At 35.1% G+C, this 19,250-nt stretch overlaps 1 protein-coding gene and 2 long non-coding RNA genes across 4 annotated transcripts; all 3 read left to right on the forward strand.

The window, feature by feature from the left end:
* The first annotated feature begins 3,794 nt into the window (after positions 1–3,794).
* LOC147277433 (uncharacterized) lies at positions 3,795–5,281 on the forward strand. Its single transcript, XR_015123964.1, has 3 exons — positions 3,795–4,200; positions 4,667–4,725; positions 5,096–5,281. It is a non-coding gene; the product is annotated as an uncharacterized LOC147277433 (long non-coding RNA).
* A 66-nt stretch (positions 5,282–5,347) lies between these two features.
* LOC147277434 (uncharacterized) lies at positions 5,348–7,109 on the forward strand. The gene is made up of 4 exons (XR_015123963.1): positions 5,348–5,599; positions 5,686–5,752; positions 6,658–6,717; positions 6,878–7,109. It is a non-coding gene; the product is annotated as an uncharacterized LOC147277434 (long non-coding RNA).
* Positions 7,110–10,780: 3,671 nt separating this feature from the next.
* LOC147277435 (Regulator of Vps4 activity in the MVB pathway protein) lies at positions 10,781–18,640 on the forward strand. Of its 2 annotated transcripts, XM_086254002.1 has the most exons (7): positions 10,781–10,920; positions 11,065–11,132; positions 11,564–11,696; positions 11,853–11,956; positions 16,842–17,013; positions 17,173–17,313; positions 17,413–18,640. In XM_086254002.1, exons 2-7 carry the CDS (start codon positions 11,083–11,085, stop codon positions 18,400–18,402), a joined length of 1,590 nt encoding a protein of 529 aa, XP_086110128.1. In that variant the 5' UTR covers positions 10,781–10,920; positions 11,065–11,082; the 3' UTR covers positions 18,403–18,640. The 2 variants fall into 2 exon arrangements, with proteins under 2 accessions (XP_086110128.1, XP_086110126.1); XM_086254000.1 differs by lacking the exon at positions 10,781–10,920 and having other exon boundaries at positions 10,949–11,132.
* Positions 18,641–19,250: the final 610 nt, after the last annotated feature.

Here is a 19,250-nt window from a genome sequence, read left to right on the forward strand (position 1 = left end):
CTTTCTCTTTCTTAGTCATGTGTAAGCATCTTATGTAGTTCTTAAGATTGTTCAATACAACATTCACCAAAAAAAGATTGCTCAATACAATGAAAGAAAAACCCATCTGACTTCCTTTATTAGTATATTGTTTTAATTAATTGAGTCATTTTAATGCTTTATGACATGAGATTAGTGTGAAGAAGGAGAAGAAAAAACAGTTGTCTGTGGACTGTGGGCTACAGTTCCATAATAGAAGTGACTATATGTGGAAGTAGTTGGTTCACTCACCTGCAACGATTGGCTTTACATTTTCATGGGTCAGATTCTGATAAAAAAAAAGGAGCCAGCATTCTTTGCCATCTAACATACTGATTGAGACAATGCCACTGTCTTGGTCAGATGAATTTTGATTGATGATCACTTATTTATTTGTTTATATTTGTTTCTTCTGGTGTCAACAGAATGTTTGTGTGAATGTCTAGGTGAAATTAAATTCTTGCCCAAGTAGTGTAGGGTTAAGTTTGTTGAGCTGAGCTTAGTTAGTCATGGCCAACATATTCATTTTAATGTTTCTCATCCTTTTTTTTTTTTGGTGCTGTAAAGTGCTGTTTGAACAACATAGGATATTAGACTTTTTGTGCTGTCTCAAGAGTCAAGACTAATTGGTACATCACAGACTAATTGGTATTTATACATGAGTGAAAAAATATAAACTAATTTTTAAAAGAATATTAAAAAGATAATTGCCAGCATGTGGAATAAAGGTTATTCCAAATATGCTAAATGCAAAATACACATGAGGAAAGAAAAACAACAAAGAAAATGCAAAGATCATATTTTCTTCATTTCTATGCCTGACATGGATATAACATGTATATATAAGGGAAATTATATTCGTACCTAACAATCTTTTTTTCTTATCCAACATAATTTTTTACCATGAATAGACCATTATATCCCATGCGAAATGACCATTAATGACAAATTATATTTAATGAAAAAAAAAACTCAATTTACTCTATATACCCAGAATCCCTGAAAAACAGTCCTAAAACCAGAATCCAAACATAAATAAAAAACTGCTTCTCAGACTTCCAACATAGAGGTTCACTCACTTAAAGATTTATTATAAATAGTTCATAAATCTAAATGACCTAGAAATTGCCAGAGATAACAGAGAGACCTTAGGATTTGAATACTAAAAACATTAGGTGTTTGTATCAGCACAAAACTTTATTTAACGTTGGTCTTCTAAGAATATCCAAAAATTAAATACCAACTCAATACACCCAAAAATTGAACCACAGATGAACAACATATCATAGATCAATCCCTTAGTTTTGCATTCATTTAAGAGGTCAATAGTATTTGGGGTTGGTGTTTGGTGTTTTGTTCATCGGGTTTGTGCGTTTTGGTGGTTGTTTGACTTGTGTGATGAGATTCATGGTGATTGATAGGCATTGCTTTGTTCTTTGAGTTCAATTGTGAATTTTGGGGGTCATTCTTTGTGTTTTTGTGTGTTGCTTTTGGTTGGTGCTATGGTGATTGTACTTCTTCTTGGTGTTGGTGATATGGTGATTGTGTGATTGTGAGTTGTAGTTAAAGTTGTGTTGCAAAGGAATTGTAGTTGATTGGGTTCTGAGTTGTAGTTGAAGTTGAAGTTGTAGTTGTCATGTGGTGGTTTCTTGCAGTTGTCTTGCAAAGGAGTTGTAAAAAAAAAAAAAAAAAAAAAAAAAAAAAAAAAAAAAAAAAAAAAAAGTTGAAGTTGAAGTTGTCTTGCAAAGGAGTTGTAAAAAATAAAATAAAAAATAAAAAAAGTTGAAGTTTATTGGAGTTACAAAGGGATTGTAGTTGTAGTTGATTTTGTGGTAGTGATTCTTGTAGTGTAAAGATTGTTGGTCAGGAGTGTAGTAATGTTGATTGAAAGCAAGGTTGAAGAAGTAGAGCACATAATTCATTTGGTTCACTGTGTCTTGGCAACGACTTGATGCGAATGATGATTCTTCGATTAGCAAATGTTCTCGGAACAGATATCAGAAAGATATTGCTTCAGTACTCTGGGGTGCAGAATGCAAGAGGTCTAAATTGGATGAGGAATATGCATTTGTGTTATTTGATTCTCAAGATTGAATGTTCTCCCTAAGGGACTTCATAGCCCTCTATATCATCATCATTGCTACAGGCTTGGTTCCCTTGCTGAGGTTGAGGGGGGATGTTAAGCATACTACCAGCTGATGTACAAGTGTCAACAATCTAGTGGTTGTGTTTGTTATTGATTTAGTTGTTAATTAGCCAATGCAATGATGACAGGTGGATTAGTTAGTATCACTGTGTAAGAATCGTGAGCTAGGCTCATTCTTGTAATTTGGTTAATGAGAAATACACAGCTTTTTCTTTGAGTCTTTGCTTGCATTCTCTGATTTACAAGTTCATTCATTTTCTTTCACTTTGTTAATAAATAGATCATTCGTTCATCATTCCAAAATCAAAACATCAAATCTGTCAAGAAAATTCCAGCGACTCTAATCTAACCTCAAAACCATGTATAAATCATAACGAGTCATTGATCGGCCAAATTTTGTAATTATCAATTGTTTCAAAATCAATTCAATTTTCTAACTCATCCATTCCCATTTGTCTTGTGTGGAGTTAATCACATGCAATTTGTCTCGAGTGGAGTTAATCAAAATTCAATTTGTCTAATTAATCCATTTCAAATTCAATTTTCTAATTAATCCATTTCCATTACTAGGCGGGCAGACCAGGCTTTTCCACTGTGAAAAGCATAATTCTCTTGAACCTGAAATAACCATCAAGATCTCAACTTGTGAAAAAACTCACAGATTCATGAAGTGAAGTGGCATTATTGCAAACTGCAAAGAGAATTATGAGATAACAACTCGTTCAAATATATATATGAGATTACCAAGCTACTGGGATTTTTTCTAAAAAAATAGCACAATAATCCACATCATGCTTTCTCCAATAGACTACGAAATGATGATCATATACAAGGGAAACACATAAACAACAATTACTAAGCAATCAAAGCACTACTACAATTATATAAATAGACAACAGTCAATAGACAATGGTTCTTATTTTGACCGTTATCTTAATTTATCACACAACGGTTTCTAAGAAACTGTTATATAAAGATATCATATCCAATACTATTTGCTCAGATGAATTTTCCTAAATTATTAAACACAACAATATTAGCCTAAACCGTTGTGTTTGGCAAGTTACACAAAAATAAAGATTTTGCGACTCTTCGTATTGGACAAACCCACGCCCGCATTATTGAAAAAAAGCCACCTCGATCTGCTCTCTTTCTCTCTCTCTCTCTCTCTCTCTCTCTCCTCTCAAATCTTCTCTGTTGCTCTCTCTCTCTCTTCCTCTATCTCCCTCTCTCAAATCTTCTCTGTTGCTCTCTCTCTCTCTTCCTCTATCTCCTTCTCTCAAACCCTTTCGATCTCTGCTCTCTCCCAACTCAATCTGATCTCTCCCAACTCAATATGATCTTTCACTACTACAAAAAAGTGAATATACATCGGTCAATAGATAACAATTTTTGTAAAAATCGTGATCTTAATTAACTACACAACGATTTTGTAAAATTCGTGATATGAATGTATAATAGGCCATGTTATTTGGTCATAGGATTTTCCCAACATTATTAAAAACAATGGTTTTGGACCAAAACTGTTGTGGTAGATAAGTTACACAAAAATACCGAATTTGCGGGTCTTTGTATTTGGCAAAAACCGGAGGCGTGCGTTAATGAATTAATGAAACATTCATATCGCACTTAAGTCAGAGAAGGGCTTTTGTTCAGACACACTCATCCCTCATCCCTCTGACTTCACCGATCTACCATTGTTCTTCTTACCAGCTTCATTCTGTCTCTCTCTCTCTCTCTCTCTCTCTCTCGCCTTAGATCTCATAGAAAGATCTATACAAGATCTAGATGAGATCTGATCAGATCTGGAAGACTAAAAAAGCTCACATCGCACCTCTCTATCTCTTTCTCGATCTCATTGAAACCCAAAATCATTTATCTCCTTCTCTTTCCACCGCCGACAGCATCATCGGCATTGCTCGAATCGTGGTCGAGGTTGGGTCGAACGACGACCGCCACTTTGGGTCGCTCAAACCCACATCCAGATATATCACGCCCAACGACGCGAGTCGCTAGGCTCGTTGTTTTGGTTGAAGGTATATTCTCTCTCTCTCCCTCTCCCTGTCCTCCCCCTTCTCTGTCTATATGTATTTCCACAGATTTATTGAAAATTAGGGTTAGGGTTCGGGTTCCATGTAATTTGGGGTTTTTTATAATTTTTATGTTTTTAATTTTTGCTTTTTGTTTGTATTTCTTCATTTAGAACTTCTCTCTGGAAAAAAAAAATGTTTCCATATCTTCACAAGGTTATTGATGAACTATATTGTTATTAGACTTTTAAGTTTAGATATAAAGTATTTATAAAGAATCAATAGCTTTGGGTACATACAAGACATAATATCAGTTGATGAGACCAATTTATTATTAGACCATCAATTTTATATATAAAGGCATGTTAGAGAATCAATAGGTTTGGGTTTTGGTGCATGCAGCACCATTTGCATAATAAGCGGTGGTAACAAAGAGTTTCATTTTGGTCTATTGGCCCAATTATCCGAACAGGAGGAAAATTGGAGAGGACACTCTGTGATTGAAGAGAGTCGAAAAGTGTAATTGTAAAGGTTAGTATATTTTATGTATCACATACACTTTAGTGAAAGGAAAAAATTTTAAAACACAGCTGGCATTGTAGTTATTTTGAATCACAGAAGTAAAGTTGCCCTATGTAGAGTGCGATGGCAAAGAGGGATATCTTTAGATGTTTTGACTTTGTGGCAGGATGTTGCTTCTTACACTAAATAATTTGCTGAAACCTTATATGAGATGTCATTTTACTTGCTTGCAAAAAGTTAATAAGTGGATCATAAGTTTATTTCTTATTGGTGTGTGTATATATAATATTCATAAATCTGAGTGTTGTTCTCTGCTGCAATTGAGGAATTTTATGTTATAGATTTAAGATTGCTGAAGCTTTCCAGATTATGTTTCTAGGTACAAATCCAAGCCTGTTGCTGTAAAAATTATACAGCCAACCAGAACATCAGTTGTTTATCTTGAACGCAAGGAAAAATTTTAGAGGGAGGTTACTTGGTCCCCTTTATTATATGTTTAATATATATTACTTGGTCCCCTTTATTTCTTATGAATTCCTTTCTCACAGTAAATGTATTTATAAAATTTTCTAAAGTTTCAGTCTTTCTCCCTCTTTTTTTTTGGGGGGGGGGGGGGGGGATGGCAGAAAATGTAAATGTCTGTAGCCATTGATGTGGAAAATGGGGAAGATTTACCAAACAAGATAATGGTTTAAATTATATTTTCTGATGTTTTTCCTATTTTTCTTTACAACTCTTGGTGCTCAAGCAGTTTCGATGCATTATGGTTGATTGTGAATTTTGTGGGTCCTCCTTCGTAGGCTGCAAGTGCCGTTGCTCAAGCAACGATGATATCATTGGATGTTGAAGCCCCGCCTATAAACTTCTTCAACTGGTTTCTAAGGTTTGTATTCGCCTTTCAAGGCTTCCCCCTATTTTTCAGTGTTATGCTTCATTGCTTAAACTCAAAAGAAAGTTTTGGTTCTAAAGTGATAACAGGGCATTGCAGTGGATATGGTTCAATCCCAGCTCTTCGCACTGCTGCTGTTGATTTTGGGTAAGTACATCTTCCAAAATAGGCTTCTCTATCATTTGACTACAGCCCATGGTTTCCTTTTAGCTAATTCAGTGGTTTTGAGTATGCCATATAAGAAATGGGGATTTCTTAATTTATTATTGTAGACAAAACAGGACATAGAAGAGGTGCAGGCACCAACCAAGCCCTTTCTAATGTACTTTACATTGTCTTAAATACTTTCATCATTACATTTCTTCATAGAAAATGAAGGAGATGGAAGGATCATTTCAATGTTTTTTAACATATCTAAAAACTATTAACTTTTAGCAATACTTATTGTCTCTTTCTTTACATTCTTTGTGTTCTCCACCTGCATGGCTAGCTAGGTTAGTCTATCCACCTTCGATTCCTAAGTGTATGGAAATGGCCTTTTACTAGAGTATATGTCCAATGATAAGCTAAATACAAATACCTCAAAACACTTGACGGCCTATTATTCCTACGCATGGATAGATATGCTGAGATCAACCATTTCCAGCAGTGTAAGAAAACTTTCAAATTTTTGGCTCTAGTAATTATGCTTTCAGCTGTCAGGTAAAAGAGGCGACAGCATGAATTGGTTTATGACTGGTACTCGCAAAATTTTGTCAAAAGACAGCAGGGTGGTCTTTGTATTGTCCAAGTAGATAAGGGAAGATAATTAGATAAGAGCAGAACACGTTGCTCTCTCCTTTGGCTCTAGTTCTTAATTGCTCCAATTTTCTCTAATTTCTATCTTGCTTGATTCTGATTGTGTGTGAGTGTGTGTGTGTGTGTGTGTGTATTGGCTTGATCTATTTTGCTGCTGGTATCTCTCTAATTTATATTTTCATTAATAACCTGATTATGATGGGGTCTTCTTGATTACTTTTGGTGTGTACTCAGTTATTTTTTCTTTTGTTTAGGCCATGGGTGGATAGAGCAGATGGGGGTTATGCTAGAAACCCATCAGAAGGTTCATCTTTGTGAGTATCAATCTTCCATTGTTACTCTTAAGTTTCACGTTGTTCAAATTCTGTAAATTTACAAAATTATCAAGGATTATAATAGTGTTTTCAATTTTTCTATTTACTGTCTATTGCTTTGCATTGCATTGGTATTCTATTAGCTTTGTTTTGATTGTAGTTGGCAGTAAGAAGCTGGCAGATATGGATGCATATGCTTGTGACTTAGGAGCTGAAGTTGGAAGGAAGTAAAGGTGTTATGTTAAGCTAGGTTTTTTTTTTTTTTTTTGGCACCTCTTCTTTTAAGCTAGTTTGACTGAATGTATTTTTTGTACAACTGATTATACTTATGGAACCTATCATGTAATGTAATCTTACATATATATATGAAGTATTTTTTGGTTTAATTTTGAGCATGAGCGTGCATTGGTATACTATAACTAAGTGTTGTATTGCAATAATTTTCAATAGAAATCGATGTACCAAAGCATTATATACATCAAAATCAAATTAAAATTATTATCTTACACAATGGTTATATTGTTAAAATCCGTTGTACTAAGTGTCATCCTATAACGGTTTTCAATAGAAACCGATGTACAAAAGCATTATATACATCAAAAGCAAATTGAAATTATTATCTTACACAACGGTTATTATAAATAAACCGTTGTTTTAATGACAATTTCACCTCGTGTTTATACTTAAAATAGTTGTAAAATACATGCATTAATAAACGTAACCGTTGTCTTAATGACATTAACACAATAATTATAAGTTGTCTTGATGACATTAACACAATGAATATGAGTATAACACCGTTGTGTATGTACCTACTCAACAACAGTTTCTTTTAAACCATGGGTTTTTAAGGGTGTATATACAACGGTTTTACTCTCATAACCATTGTGTTAATGTCATCAAGACAACGGAAAAAAAACCGTTGTGTAATAGTAACCCAATAGACGTCGGTCGATTAGACGACGGTATTTTGGCAACTTACACAACGGATTTTATCCGTTGTATATTACGTTTTTTGTAGTAGTGAAGCCATGCAGGGAGGCCGAGGATACCGGAAACATCTATATATTGACTTGTCAATCAACAAAAGGAACAGTAGCTGGTCTTTTCCTACAAGTACTTATAGTTTTCTCCAATGTTTTATTATTTGGGAAGAGGTCACATTTTGTGCACCAGCTTTTCCGAACCTGCAAGAATGAGAAGAGTCCAAAAAAAGATGTTTAGTTTCATAACTAAGACACAACAGATACAGCAGCAATCAAATGTACCTACCTTTTTGTTTCTTTTTCTACATGAGAATTGCAAGACAATGTAAGAAACGGTGATCCCTTCCATCCAGAGGTTCCTCAAACATCATTTGCTTGCATAATTATTTGGACAATATGGTTTATACATTATTGTCACAAAATCCACAAACAAAGGCCGAAACTATGTGCAGAAATAGAATTATATTTGGTAGTCCTTCGAAGAATTTGGGTGCATAGATCATATGCACCACTCAATCACAGTTGTGCAACTACGCTAATGTCAAACCTCAAAATTAACCTGTTAAACTAGACGTTACTCTGGTCAAGTCACAAGACGACTTAACACCAAAGTTAGGTTTTAACATTGAAGAATTTGTCGGACTAGGAACTCCAGTTTCCCGAGCAACAAATCCGGTGATAGACAAATAATTGTAAGTTGGATTTATACTTGTGGGAATCAAGACGTGCTTTGGACTTCAAATAGGGGGAAACTCACACCCTGTTAGAGACCCTTTTATTGCATATATTATGCAAAGTAAATATTTATGCATGTGAAAGTTGCATTGTTTTTGGTTGCCATCTATTGCATGGTTTTTTTTCCATTATTGAGATAAATGATTTGTTGGATGACCTGAGAGTAAGGTGTCACATTATTGATGACCTTGAGTTTCGATTCTCTAAACCTCCGGAGACGGTTATACAATTAGGATGGTAGATGTCAGTTTTGGCTTCCAGTCTAAAATTGTTATAACCAGAAATGGATACTCTTGCTACCAGTTCAGTTTTCACTGATAAATCAGGTAGGGTGGTAGTTGGCCATTATGAGTTCGGTCATCAGGTATGATACTAAACTTGGAAGCTTCCGAAATGTTTTGAGATGTGAGTGAGCATGTAGTTGGTTTCGATAACTGATACTGATTCTCTAATTTGTGCTTGTGCTTGTTTCTAATATCTTTCACTGGCTAATAAGTAGTAAATATTTGTGTTACTATTTTCAAACCTAGTTAGGCTCCCCTGAGAGAAAGCTATCCACGTATGTGATGCTTAACCCCTATGTTGTGAGTGCATATCACGTTCCAGTTGACGACTTGGATTGAGGGCGTGGTCTTACTTCTTGTCAGCTTTAGTATACTATCTGGTTTGGATCCTTTCTTCGGGCATGTCAATGTTGATGCCAATCATTTTGCTATCACGTATTTTGTGTTATGATCCTCGCTTGTTGTCTTGTACATATTTCGAACATTTGTCATCTAGTTTTTATCTTTAGGTTGGTTATGCTTGTAACTTATGAATATCTTTCTATGTTCCTCAAGATTACTTTTGCTATATTCGTAACATTGGTGGGCTGAAATGTTTATTTAAATTATTTGTTTCCGCTGACATTAAAAACTCTGATCTAACACGTTTTATTTAAACTCAAAAGAGTTAACCTATTTTGAGAATATTTAAGATTATAATACTTGAGATATGAGTAATACAACTAGTCTCATGTGTTCTCAACGTAGGTGCTACTGTGGCATACCCGGATTTTGGAGCATTACATACTTAGTCTTCAAAATAGTACTTATAAGCTAAAACACCAAACATGAGTGTAGAGAAAAATAAATTGAAAATAATGAATATACAAATAAGGGTATTTTAGTAATTTTCACTTATAGAAATTCAAATAATCATAAATGAATTAATAAAAAAATGAACATTTAAACTTAAATGATATATATAATTTATCATTAATGTTTATGGGTTCAAACACAAGTCATGAGTGTATAGAGAACTAAAATACAAGGATATTTTGGTAATTTCACAAAAAAATTCCAAAAAAGTTTTAAATAAGTAGGAAAAAAATATAAAACAGTGGTAATCATCATGATATATCACATCTAGCATCATAAGCACATATACAAAGCGTAATTGGATTAACTGAGAGAATCAGAATATCCGTATGACAACAAGGCATCGACAAACTAATCGCAAATGGGTCCACTAAGATACCAATTTCTTAGATGTAAACTGACGATCGATCCAATGTGGCCCACTACCCTTTATTGAACTGGTAGCGAAAGTATCTATTTCACTAGCTCTACAGTCTAGACTAAGCCTCCCCTTAGTACAACTGACCTAATCCTTTCGTATAACGCCTCCAGAGGTTTAGGGGATCGAAACCTAAAGTTAACATAATGTGATCCCTAAAATTCAAATCTCATAAAATTTAGAATTTTAATCCCTTAAATTGTGGGACTTAAATCCCACAAATTTTGGAATTTAAAATCTCATAAATTATTATTTTAAATAATAATATGAGCATTGGAGTAAAAATTCTACATGGAAGAACAAGATTTGATTACGAATTCCCAAAACACAGCATTAACTTTTGTCTAAACATTGTTCTCTTGAAGAATTAAGCCTAAGTTTCTCACCATTAAGGCAATAAAAGTTTAGTATTAAATTTGGACAAATTCAAGTTTAAGTATCAAATTAGACACATTAAAATTTGGGTACCTAATTGGAACATAGATCATAATTTAGTATAATTAATCCAACGTGTTATAATATGAGTGAATGTTATTAATATTATACCCTACTAATATAAATATACTGTCCAATAATATCCTTATACGTTAGATTGATTACACAATGTAATGATGTATCGGATACACCTAATAATTTTTCATAATTTGAGTACTACAAAAAAAAAAACCAAAAAAAAAAAACTAGTACGTACGTGGATTTTGGAAGGGAGAATGGTAGCTTCAGCAGAAGAAGTCCCCGAGCCTAGGGCTAAAAAATATCAGCAGCACACAGACCAATAAAATATCAGCAGCACACACACCGCCCGCGCAAACATAAATAAGCTACGCAGTACGGACGGACAGAAAGAAGCTCCTTGTCTCGTAAGGAAACTTGTACCGACGCGTCTCGTCCGTAGCTAAAACTGTGTGTCACTTTTACGTAGCAGGTAAGGCACTTACTTACTACTCATAATTCAATCTCCATCGTCATCCATTCCCTTCTTTTCCTCTGACATCAACAACCCAATAAAACATTGAATCGTTGTTACACTAAGAGTTACCGAAATCTTTGTTTTTTTGTGTGGAATTAGGGATTTGGATCCTGACCCATGTCGATGCTCGATTCCTTCTTCAACAAGGGCTTCAAAGCCGCCAAATGGTACCTATCACCCCAGCTCTTGTTCTTCTGATCTATTAGCTTTGTGTCCTGTTTCGATTTTGGTTTTCACTTCTTTTTGCTTTCTGGGTTTGTGAGTTATATGAGATCGGAAACTTGGATCGATTTTGTATTGCTGTTTGGCTGTTTGGCTGTTTAGGAAGTGTAAAATAGTCCGAATAAGAGCTGAAATCTAACTTAGTTTAGTTAATTGTAATGGTGCAAGAAATAAAATCATCAAAAGATACCCAATTTTCAGGACTGTTTTTCCCTTTTTCTATTATTTCTGTTAAATTTCTTAGAAGCCAAACAATAATATGATAAACTGACTATTTTGCAGACATGGGTCTTGAGTTATTTATGTTCTGTATGTATGCAATGCAACTATGCTTGTTTTCAGTGATCTTATGCATGTTCGTGGTTTATGTTTACAGCAAAACCCTGCTGAAATTGACTATTCCACGGATAAAATTGTTGAGGAACAGGAGAGAAATTCAGATTAGACAGATGCGCCGTGACATTGTCAAGCTTCTTGAGACTGGTCAAGAAGCTACCGCACGGATTCGGGTAATACCACTTTTCCCTAATTTTTATTTTTTTTTTGCAGCAAGACTAATTGCTATTTATGGAATATATGAAATGGCTACTTTAATTAGAAAGTTTCAAAATGTAGATTTTTCTAGTGATTGTTTAGTAATTTGGTCATTGATATTTGCATTTCAGGTAGAGCATATTATTAGAGAAGAGAATATGATGGCAGCTCAGGAGATCCTTGAGCTATTTTGTGAGCTTATTACTGTCCGCCTTCCAATTATTGAATTACAAAGGTTATTACCTAATCTGATGATTTGCTTGTACTATTTTTCTGTTTGTTATAATAATTTAGAATGTGATTTCTATTTCTTATTTTTCTAAAGTTTTATCTTAACCCAACCCTCTAGTTTAATGTTTGGTTAAAACCCAAATTAAAATAATGTCATACTGCAGAAGGAATATTGTATGTACTGATATTTGTAACTGAAAAAATTCAGTTGATTTGGGGAGCATGGGTAAAATGCATGCGGCTATCTCTGCTATTTTGATGCTAGGTTATGGAATTAAATCAAGGTTAATTTTGGTAAATTTTGAAAGCCTCCGTGCATGTATCATCAATAAATTTGACAAAAATGGAATGAGTAAATAATGAAAATTCAGTAAATTTGGTGAAAAATTTCATTGTTTGTTGATTATTAAAAGAAAGATATCTTGTTAACAAAAAACAAAAGAGAAAGATATCTTAGTTTTTGATGCGTCCATGTTTACATTTACTTTATAGAATCTAATCCTTAGAAAGCAATTGATACATTGTAATTCCTTCTAAACTTGCAAGAAGTTCAGTTATGTGTTAGTGAGTAATCTGGGATATTCTAGGTTGCATCTATTGCATTTAGTAGCAGGTATGTATTGCTGAAAGCATGAACATATCATGATTTAAGAACTTTCCTCGTCATTCAAGGCAAGGTTTAAGGAACGGTGGGGAGCAGAACTTGTCCAAGTCTATGAGGAAATTAAAGATTGTAAAGTAAAGATTCAAGATTTGAGCAATTGATAAAGGAAAACAAGTGGAGATGAAATTGAAGGAGCTGGATATTCACGAAGGAAGGGAATGACTAGATCTTGAAGAAAAAGGGAAACAGTTCAATTGGGATTAATGCTTGATGAATTAAATTCTATAGAAGAAATTTTTTTGGAGGCAAAGAGCTAAATTAGTGTGGGCAATGGAAGGGGACAGGAGCACAATATTTTCGAAAAGGTGGCAAATGCTAGGAGAAAGAGGAATTTCATAGAGAAGTTAGCTTTCGAAAAGGATGTTGTGGTGGAAACTGGAAAATGCAGTAATTGAGAGCAGCTGTACTCAAGCAATCAATAGGTGAAATGGGGGAGTGGAGGGTCTATTTTGGACAAAGATGCCCTAACTCTACCCAAATTAAAAATAACTGCACTAAATGGGATATTCCTGAAATGTTTTGACAAAGATGCCCTAACTCTATCCCAAATTGCTCCCACTTCCTCTTCCGTATCTTAAAAAATTCTCTTGTTTCGTTTTAGAGAATTGTTACTCCTATGTGAACAGCATAAAGTGCTGGGTGGGGGGAAAAGAAAGCCAAAGTCTTTTGGAGTTGCTTTGGTGTTAGCAGTAGTTTGGGTTTTCTAGATTTAAAGAAATAAAAATTTTGAGGATTATGATGGGGGTGGGAGTGGAGGAGTTTTGGAACTCAGATTTTGGCCAGATTCTGTGGCGGTTGAAGTCTTCTTTTTCAGCTATATATATTGATTGGAATGCAGATGTGCGTTAGTTTTTCTTAGGAATTTCTGTGTTTGGAGAGTTATGGTGTATTTCATTTTTTGCTTGTTTTATTAAGGTGCATTCCTGGTCAACAGCTAGCTGTTTTTTTTCAATAAATATCTGTTCTTCTAAAAGAAATTTTCAAAAGTAGATATGAACTGTTGAAAACATTAATTATTCTGATAATCCTCATTCCATTTGTACTCTTTGTTCCCTTTCCTTGAGAGAAGGTGGGTGTACTGGAAAACGAAGACCATTATTAGTAAAATAAAGAATAAAATGTCTCATAATTGAAATCATTGATTACACAAATTGTCATGTACCTTTGATTTCATACTTAGTTTAAATTATTATTTTTTCTAATTTTCCTTCCATTACCAAATAATAATTGTTTTTGTTAGTCGTTAACTTTGTAATTGTTATGATGTGATTAATATTTCTTCAGGCCAACACTTCAAACACTTCAAACTTCTTAGTTCAAAGAGACTTGTAAACCATGCATTATAGCTAAGAGGGCAAATAGCCTCCACATTGCAAGCGGCTATTAACTGTACCACCATCTTTATAGTTGCACAGACTCACACATGTGCACGCACATGCATGGTTGCACATATAAAATCAGTAGTAGGATAAGGAAAAGAGACTACAAAGGATGCCAAGTACTTTGCATTGCTTCATACATGCTTATGTACAAGGAAGTGGGACTTAGGATATGAGGATATGGTATCACATAACACTTCCTAAGAAAAAAAAAAAAGTTTTATTACTTAAATCACACTTTGTTGTGGCTTGGTCTGCAAATCTTAAGATTTGTGGCGTTCAACTTAACATGTATAGTATTTGACTAAGCTCGTATGCTAGTCTATGTTTTCTCATAGTACAGAAGTAAGACTGCTTCAGTTTATATTAGATAAGGATGTTAATTGGGAGTTGCTTCAGCTTTTGAGACCTTAAAGTGGTATGGAAAAAGTAAGAATCATTTAAGGCATGTTTAGTAATGTTTTTGTTTTTAATTAAAGACAGACAGATGAGAGGATTGTAAGAAGAGAGATAATAGATGCAAGGGAAAGAGAAGAATATATATATATATATATATATATATATATATAGGGTATAGACAAAAAACTTCTGTTGCGCAAGTGCGGACGTGTGCACTTGAAAGCCACCTGCATGTATATAAAGATCCATAAAATAAAAACTAAAAACAATTTTAAATAGTTTTTTCTTTTAAGTTTTAGTTTTATGTAGTCTCCCTCATGTTTTCCTCACCTCTCTTATCTATTATCTTCCTTCCTCATTTTCCATCTATCTTTTTAGTGAAAAGAAAAATAAACACTAGAAACAAAAATGTTACTAAATGGATCCTTGGTGGATTTTTTTGGAAAAGAAACATGTATTTATTAACTCAAAAGATATATGCAAACACATGGATAAGGAATTCACTGCCTAGTTACAATTAATCAGTAAACAGCAAGATACTCCAGTCTATTACAAATAGAACAAGACACCAAAACAGCAGTCGCAGAAAACAATACAGCAAACATTACTTCACCACATCCAGCCAATCTAGCATAATTTTTGAAAAAAAACCTTTCTTAAATCAGCAGTAACCGAGGCCCACAAGGCTTCACCAAAATCTGACTTGATCCCAGAATTCTTCCGCCCCAAACCCATTGTAATTCTCGGAAATTCTTCTATTACGTTCTACACAAATAACCCAAAAAAATGCCATCACCAAACACCACCCCCCATAGAGTCTTAACTTTCTTTCCCTTGCCCAAAGACTTGAACTGAGTGCTTAACAGCTTAAAACACCATTTTGGAACGACCCAGTTTGCTTTAGTCTCCCTAGACAACTTCCACCAGAGTTGTAAAGAGTATGGACAAAAACATGGTTCACACTCTCCGTCCCTGCCTTACATAAGATACGCCAATGTTGTTAAAAACAGACATAAAGCCTTCTCTTTTGAAGCTGATCATATGTGTTCAGCCTCCCTCTAGCCACTAACCAAACCTAAACTTTAAATGTTGGGAGCTTTCGACTTCCAGATTTGAACGGATAATAAAAAAAAAAGTGGTGCCAATCGATTGTGCAAAAGCATACTGTAAGAATTACTTGAAAACACCCCCGATCCTTCTAATTTCCCAACCCTTGAATCCACCCTTGAAAGGGAACAAATGAATCCTTTTCAGCTTTGCTAACAGAAAAGCAAGTTTTTCCACCTACAAATCATTAAAGTTCCTCTTGAAACTGATATTCCAATTACTAGGAAATTGAATAACATCTACAAACCTTGAGTTGCATTCATCATTTTTTATGGACTGCAAGTATAACTAGGAAATGTCATTTGCAACAACTCCTCCAATCACTTGTCCTTCCAAAATATCACCTTCTCCCCATTCCCTGCGAAAAATTTACAGCACTCTAAAAAAGACGAATAGCCTTGAGAGATATATTTTCATGGACTACGGCTTGTCCCTCGCAACAAAGGTTTAGCATCTCATCCATTTGCAGCCTCCCCATACTTGCTTTCTAATCACAATGTGCCACAACAAATCTGTCTCCCTAGGATATCTCCATAGTCATATCCCAACACAATGCTTTATTTCTTTCATTCTACATCCCCCCTTCTCCTTGTGTCTATCCCCTGACTCCGATCTCACTATATTCTTGTTACAAATAAAAACTTTAGTACCCTTTCTTATCACTATATTCTTGAAACCAAACAGATCTTGTCCTTGGAAAATTGCAATCGAGTCAAAAAGGAAACCCACGCAATGCTAGTGTCTCTTCTCTCTAACCCGGTTGTTGTAATCGGGGTGGTTGTGGTATAGAGGGTAAAATAATATCAGTTTTAGGAAGTTTTTATGGACTTCACTTTGACTATCCTTGAAGGAGCATATGAGGAGACTATTAGGAAAGTACTAGTTGTGCATGGATAAGGACATCCTTCTAAACCTGAGCTTGAGTTTTACACATATCTTATCTTATGTTGAATAACTTCAATGTACAATAATATAATGGAATTAAGACTTGCATTGGAATTTGAACAAACCCTAAACTAGAGGAGTCTACGCAATCGTTGAATCCACTTAAGTTTCTGAATCTTAAGGAACTTATTGCAGGAATTAAAGTTACCTTGTTTCATGCTGATTTCATACTGTGGATTTCGTGATATGTTGATGGGTGTGCATGCTGAGTGAGTTTCAAAGCTTAAATTAATTCTAAAGTTGATCTTGGTTCCTAGTTAACTTGCATCCTGCACCACAAAGACTTTTACAAACTGATGTGGCAAGGAGATGACATACCATGTGTAGTTACTTAACAGTCTAAAACTCATCGAATCTTTAGAAATTGAATTGCTAAAATCTCAATTTTGATATAGGGAATGTCCTATAGACTTGAAAGAAGCAATATCCACTGTGTGTTTTGCTGCACCAAGATGTGCCGATCTTCCGGAGTTACTGCAAGTTCAAATGCTATTTGCCTCTAAATATGGGAAAGAATTTGTATCAGCTGCAACAGAGCTCATGCCAGATTGTGGTGTCAATCGCCAGGTTTTATGAACATTCTTCTCATGGTGTCCTTTTTTCCCCCCCCCCTGATATTCATCTTTTAGTGCACTGAACTGCAAGGATAGAACTGCAGTTCATCTTTTAGTGCTCATGCTATTTAGTTTTCTAACTTCTCTTTGTGACTCTGGATTTTAACTGCAGTTGATAGAACTGCTATCCGTTCGTGCTCCTTCACCTGAGAAAAAACTGAAGCTTCTAAAAGAAATTGCTGAAGAGCATGGGCTGGATTGGGATCCTGCTGCATCTGAAGCTGAAATTTACAAACCGCATGAAGATTTGTTGGTAAATAAAATAGACTCCCCTGCTTTGACACATTTTTCTTTTATTTCTTTCCCATTTTCTTATCACCTCTATCTACTTTAAACCTGTCCTCTCTGTCAGAATGGTCCGACACAGTTCGTCAGTGGGTCTAAACTGCCCCTCCCCGAAGAAAAACACGATGAAACATTGTATGCCCCTGATCAAGCTCTTAAAGAACAGCCTGATTCTGATGATGGTTTGGACTCGTCAGACTTTCCTGAAGTTCCTACGGTACCATTACAACCAATCGAGAAGACAGCCTCAGCACCAGTGATGGCGCCACACCCTGAAATTGCTCATGACTTGTCAAAATATACTGGGGCCATCGAAAATCCAACCCAGGATCCATCCTTTGAGTCTGGAGAAGTGACGGAAGAAAGATCAACTGCTAACAAACATGAACAGCCTCATGCTTCAGTTGGTCGTGTGGAAGATAAACAGTTTTTGCCATTTATATCTGCACCATCACTTTCTTCTGCATCATTTTCTACGAGACAAAGCAATCCACCACAACCCTATATTTCAAGAACAAAAAGTGCTGCCAATGTGGATTTTCAGGATGTGTTAGCTGCTGCTCAGGCTGCTGCACAATCTGCAGAACGTGCAGCAGCAGCGGCTCGTTCAGCCGCTAGTCTTGCACAGGTCAGAATCAACGAGCTTACCAAGAAAAGTGATGAAGTCCCAGAAAATAGCTGTGAAAACCCATTTTATGTAGACATTCCTAATCAGTCAGCTACTAGAGAAAAGCCAGATTCTGATCATCGTAGCCCTAATGGGGATTCTGATGGTGTTATTAATTCTCCAGAACCCCATCATGTCCATGAATATGTCCAGGGAACAGAGACATCGAATCTTTCTTCTATGGACTCGCTTAAAGCGGATTTTAATTCCTCGCTTCCCAAAGACCATGCTTTTGAACATGAATCTGTTCTTCACCAGCCTCAGAGACTGACTTCAATGGATGATGACCCGTACTATTCGTACCCAAACTTATTTACATCACAAAATTCAAATGTCGGATCTGGAGCTCACTCTTCTACAGATAATTCTTTCTCCTCCCATGAACGCTGAGTTGAATATTATCCTATTAGACCTCTGCTCTATTTTCTTTTCCCTGGTCTTGCCGGTCAGTAGATATGTTGATACAATCATAGAACTTTTACTTGGGTGGTGTTTTAAAGTTATTTGTATAGCAGTGTGGTGTCGTTCTTTATATAAGTGTAATGGATGCATTGGTGTTTTTTTTTTGTTGTTGAGAAGTTGATAGTGGAGAATTGTTTTGTTGGAAATAAATATTTTTTTCATGCCATTCTTGACTTCTAGTTTCATAGCTTCTAACTGGGTTTTTCGATGTGGGGAGCAAGAAGGCCAAGTATAATGTTTGCCAACAGTTGTTATTTTAAGCAACAAGGATCTTCAGGAGCGGGATCTGCTTGTGGGATCCCTTTCTGCTTATGTGGGGGGTTTTCCTGTAAGTTTGACATTTCAGTGCTGACAATTTTTGTCACTTAGTGGATACTTGTGGCTTAGAATTTGGAATTTAGGATTAACTCTCGAATTTAGGCCTGCTATATAAATCTGAGAGTGTTAGAAGGTTGAACTTGACAACTTACAAGAATTAGAAATAAATGGTTGGTAACTAATAATTTTAACAAAATTAATCACTCCTAAATCGTGAATGAGTATTTTGTAGAAATGGAACGTGACAGAAATCTAACTTGAAAGTGGGCTAATTAACAATCATTCAGTGTTAAATTATTCACACATCAATTCTATTAATAAAGATAGTGTTTATTAATAAAGGTAGTGTTTGGGTATTTAGAAATGAGTATAAATTTATCTTTACAATCAATTACATGAGCCTATAATGAAGTCTACCATAAGAAATAAAGTAGTAGATTCTATCATGGATTTATATG

This window comes from Dryas octopetala, chromosome 8 (genome assembly GCF_963921425.1).
Source record: "Dryas octopetala chromosome 8, drDryOcto1.1, whole genome shotgun sequence".
Taxonomy (NCBI): Eukaryota; Viridiplantae; Streptophyta; class Magnoliopsida; order Rosales; family Rosaceae; genus Dryas; species Dryas octopetala.

Coding starts and splice junctions, on each gene's coding strand:
- LOC147277435 (XM_086254002.1), top strand. CDS start 11,083: ATGTCGATGCTCGATTCCTTCTTCAACAAGGGCTTCAAAGCCGCCAAA. Junction 11,133..11,563: donor GGCTTCAAAGCCGCCAAATG/GTACCTATCACC, acceptor TTATGTTTACAG/CAAAACCCTGCTGAAATTGA. Junction 11,957..16,841: donor CCAATTATTGAATTACAAAG/GTTATTACCTAA, acceptor ATTTTGATATAG/GGAATGTCCTATAGACTTGA.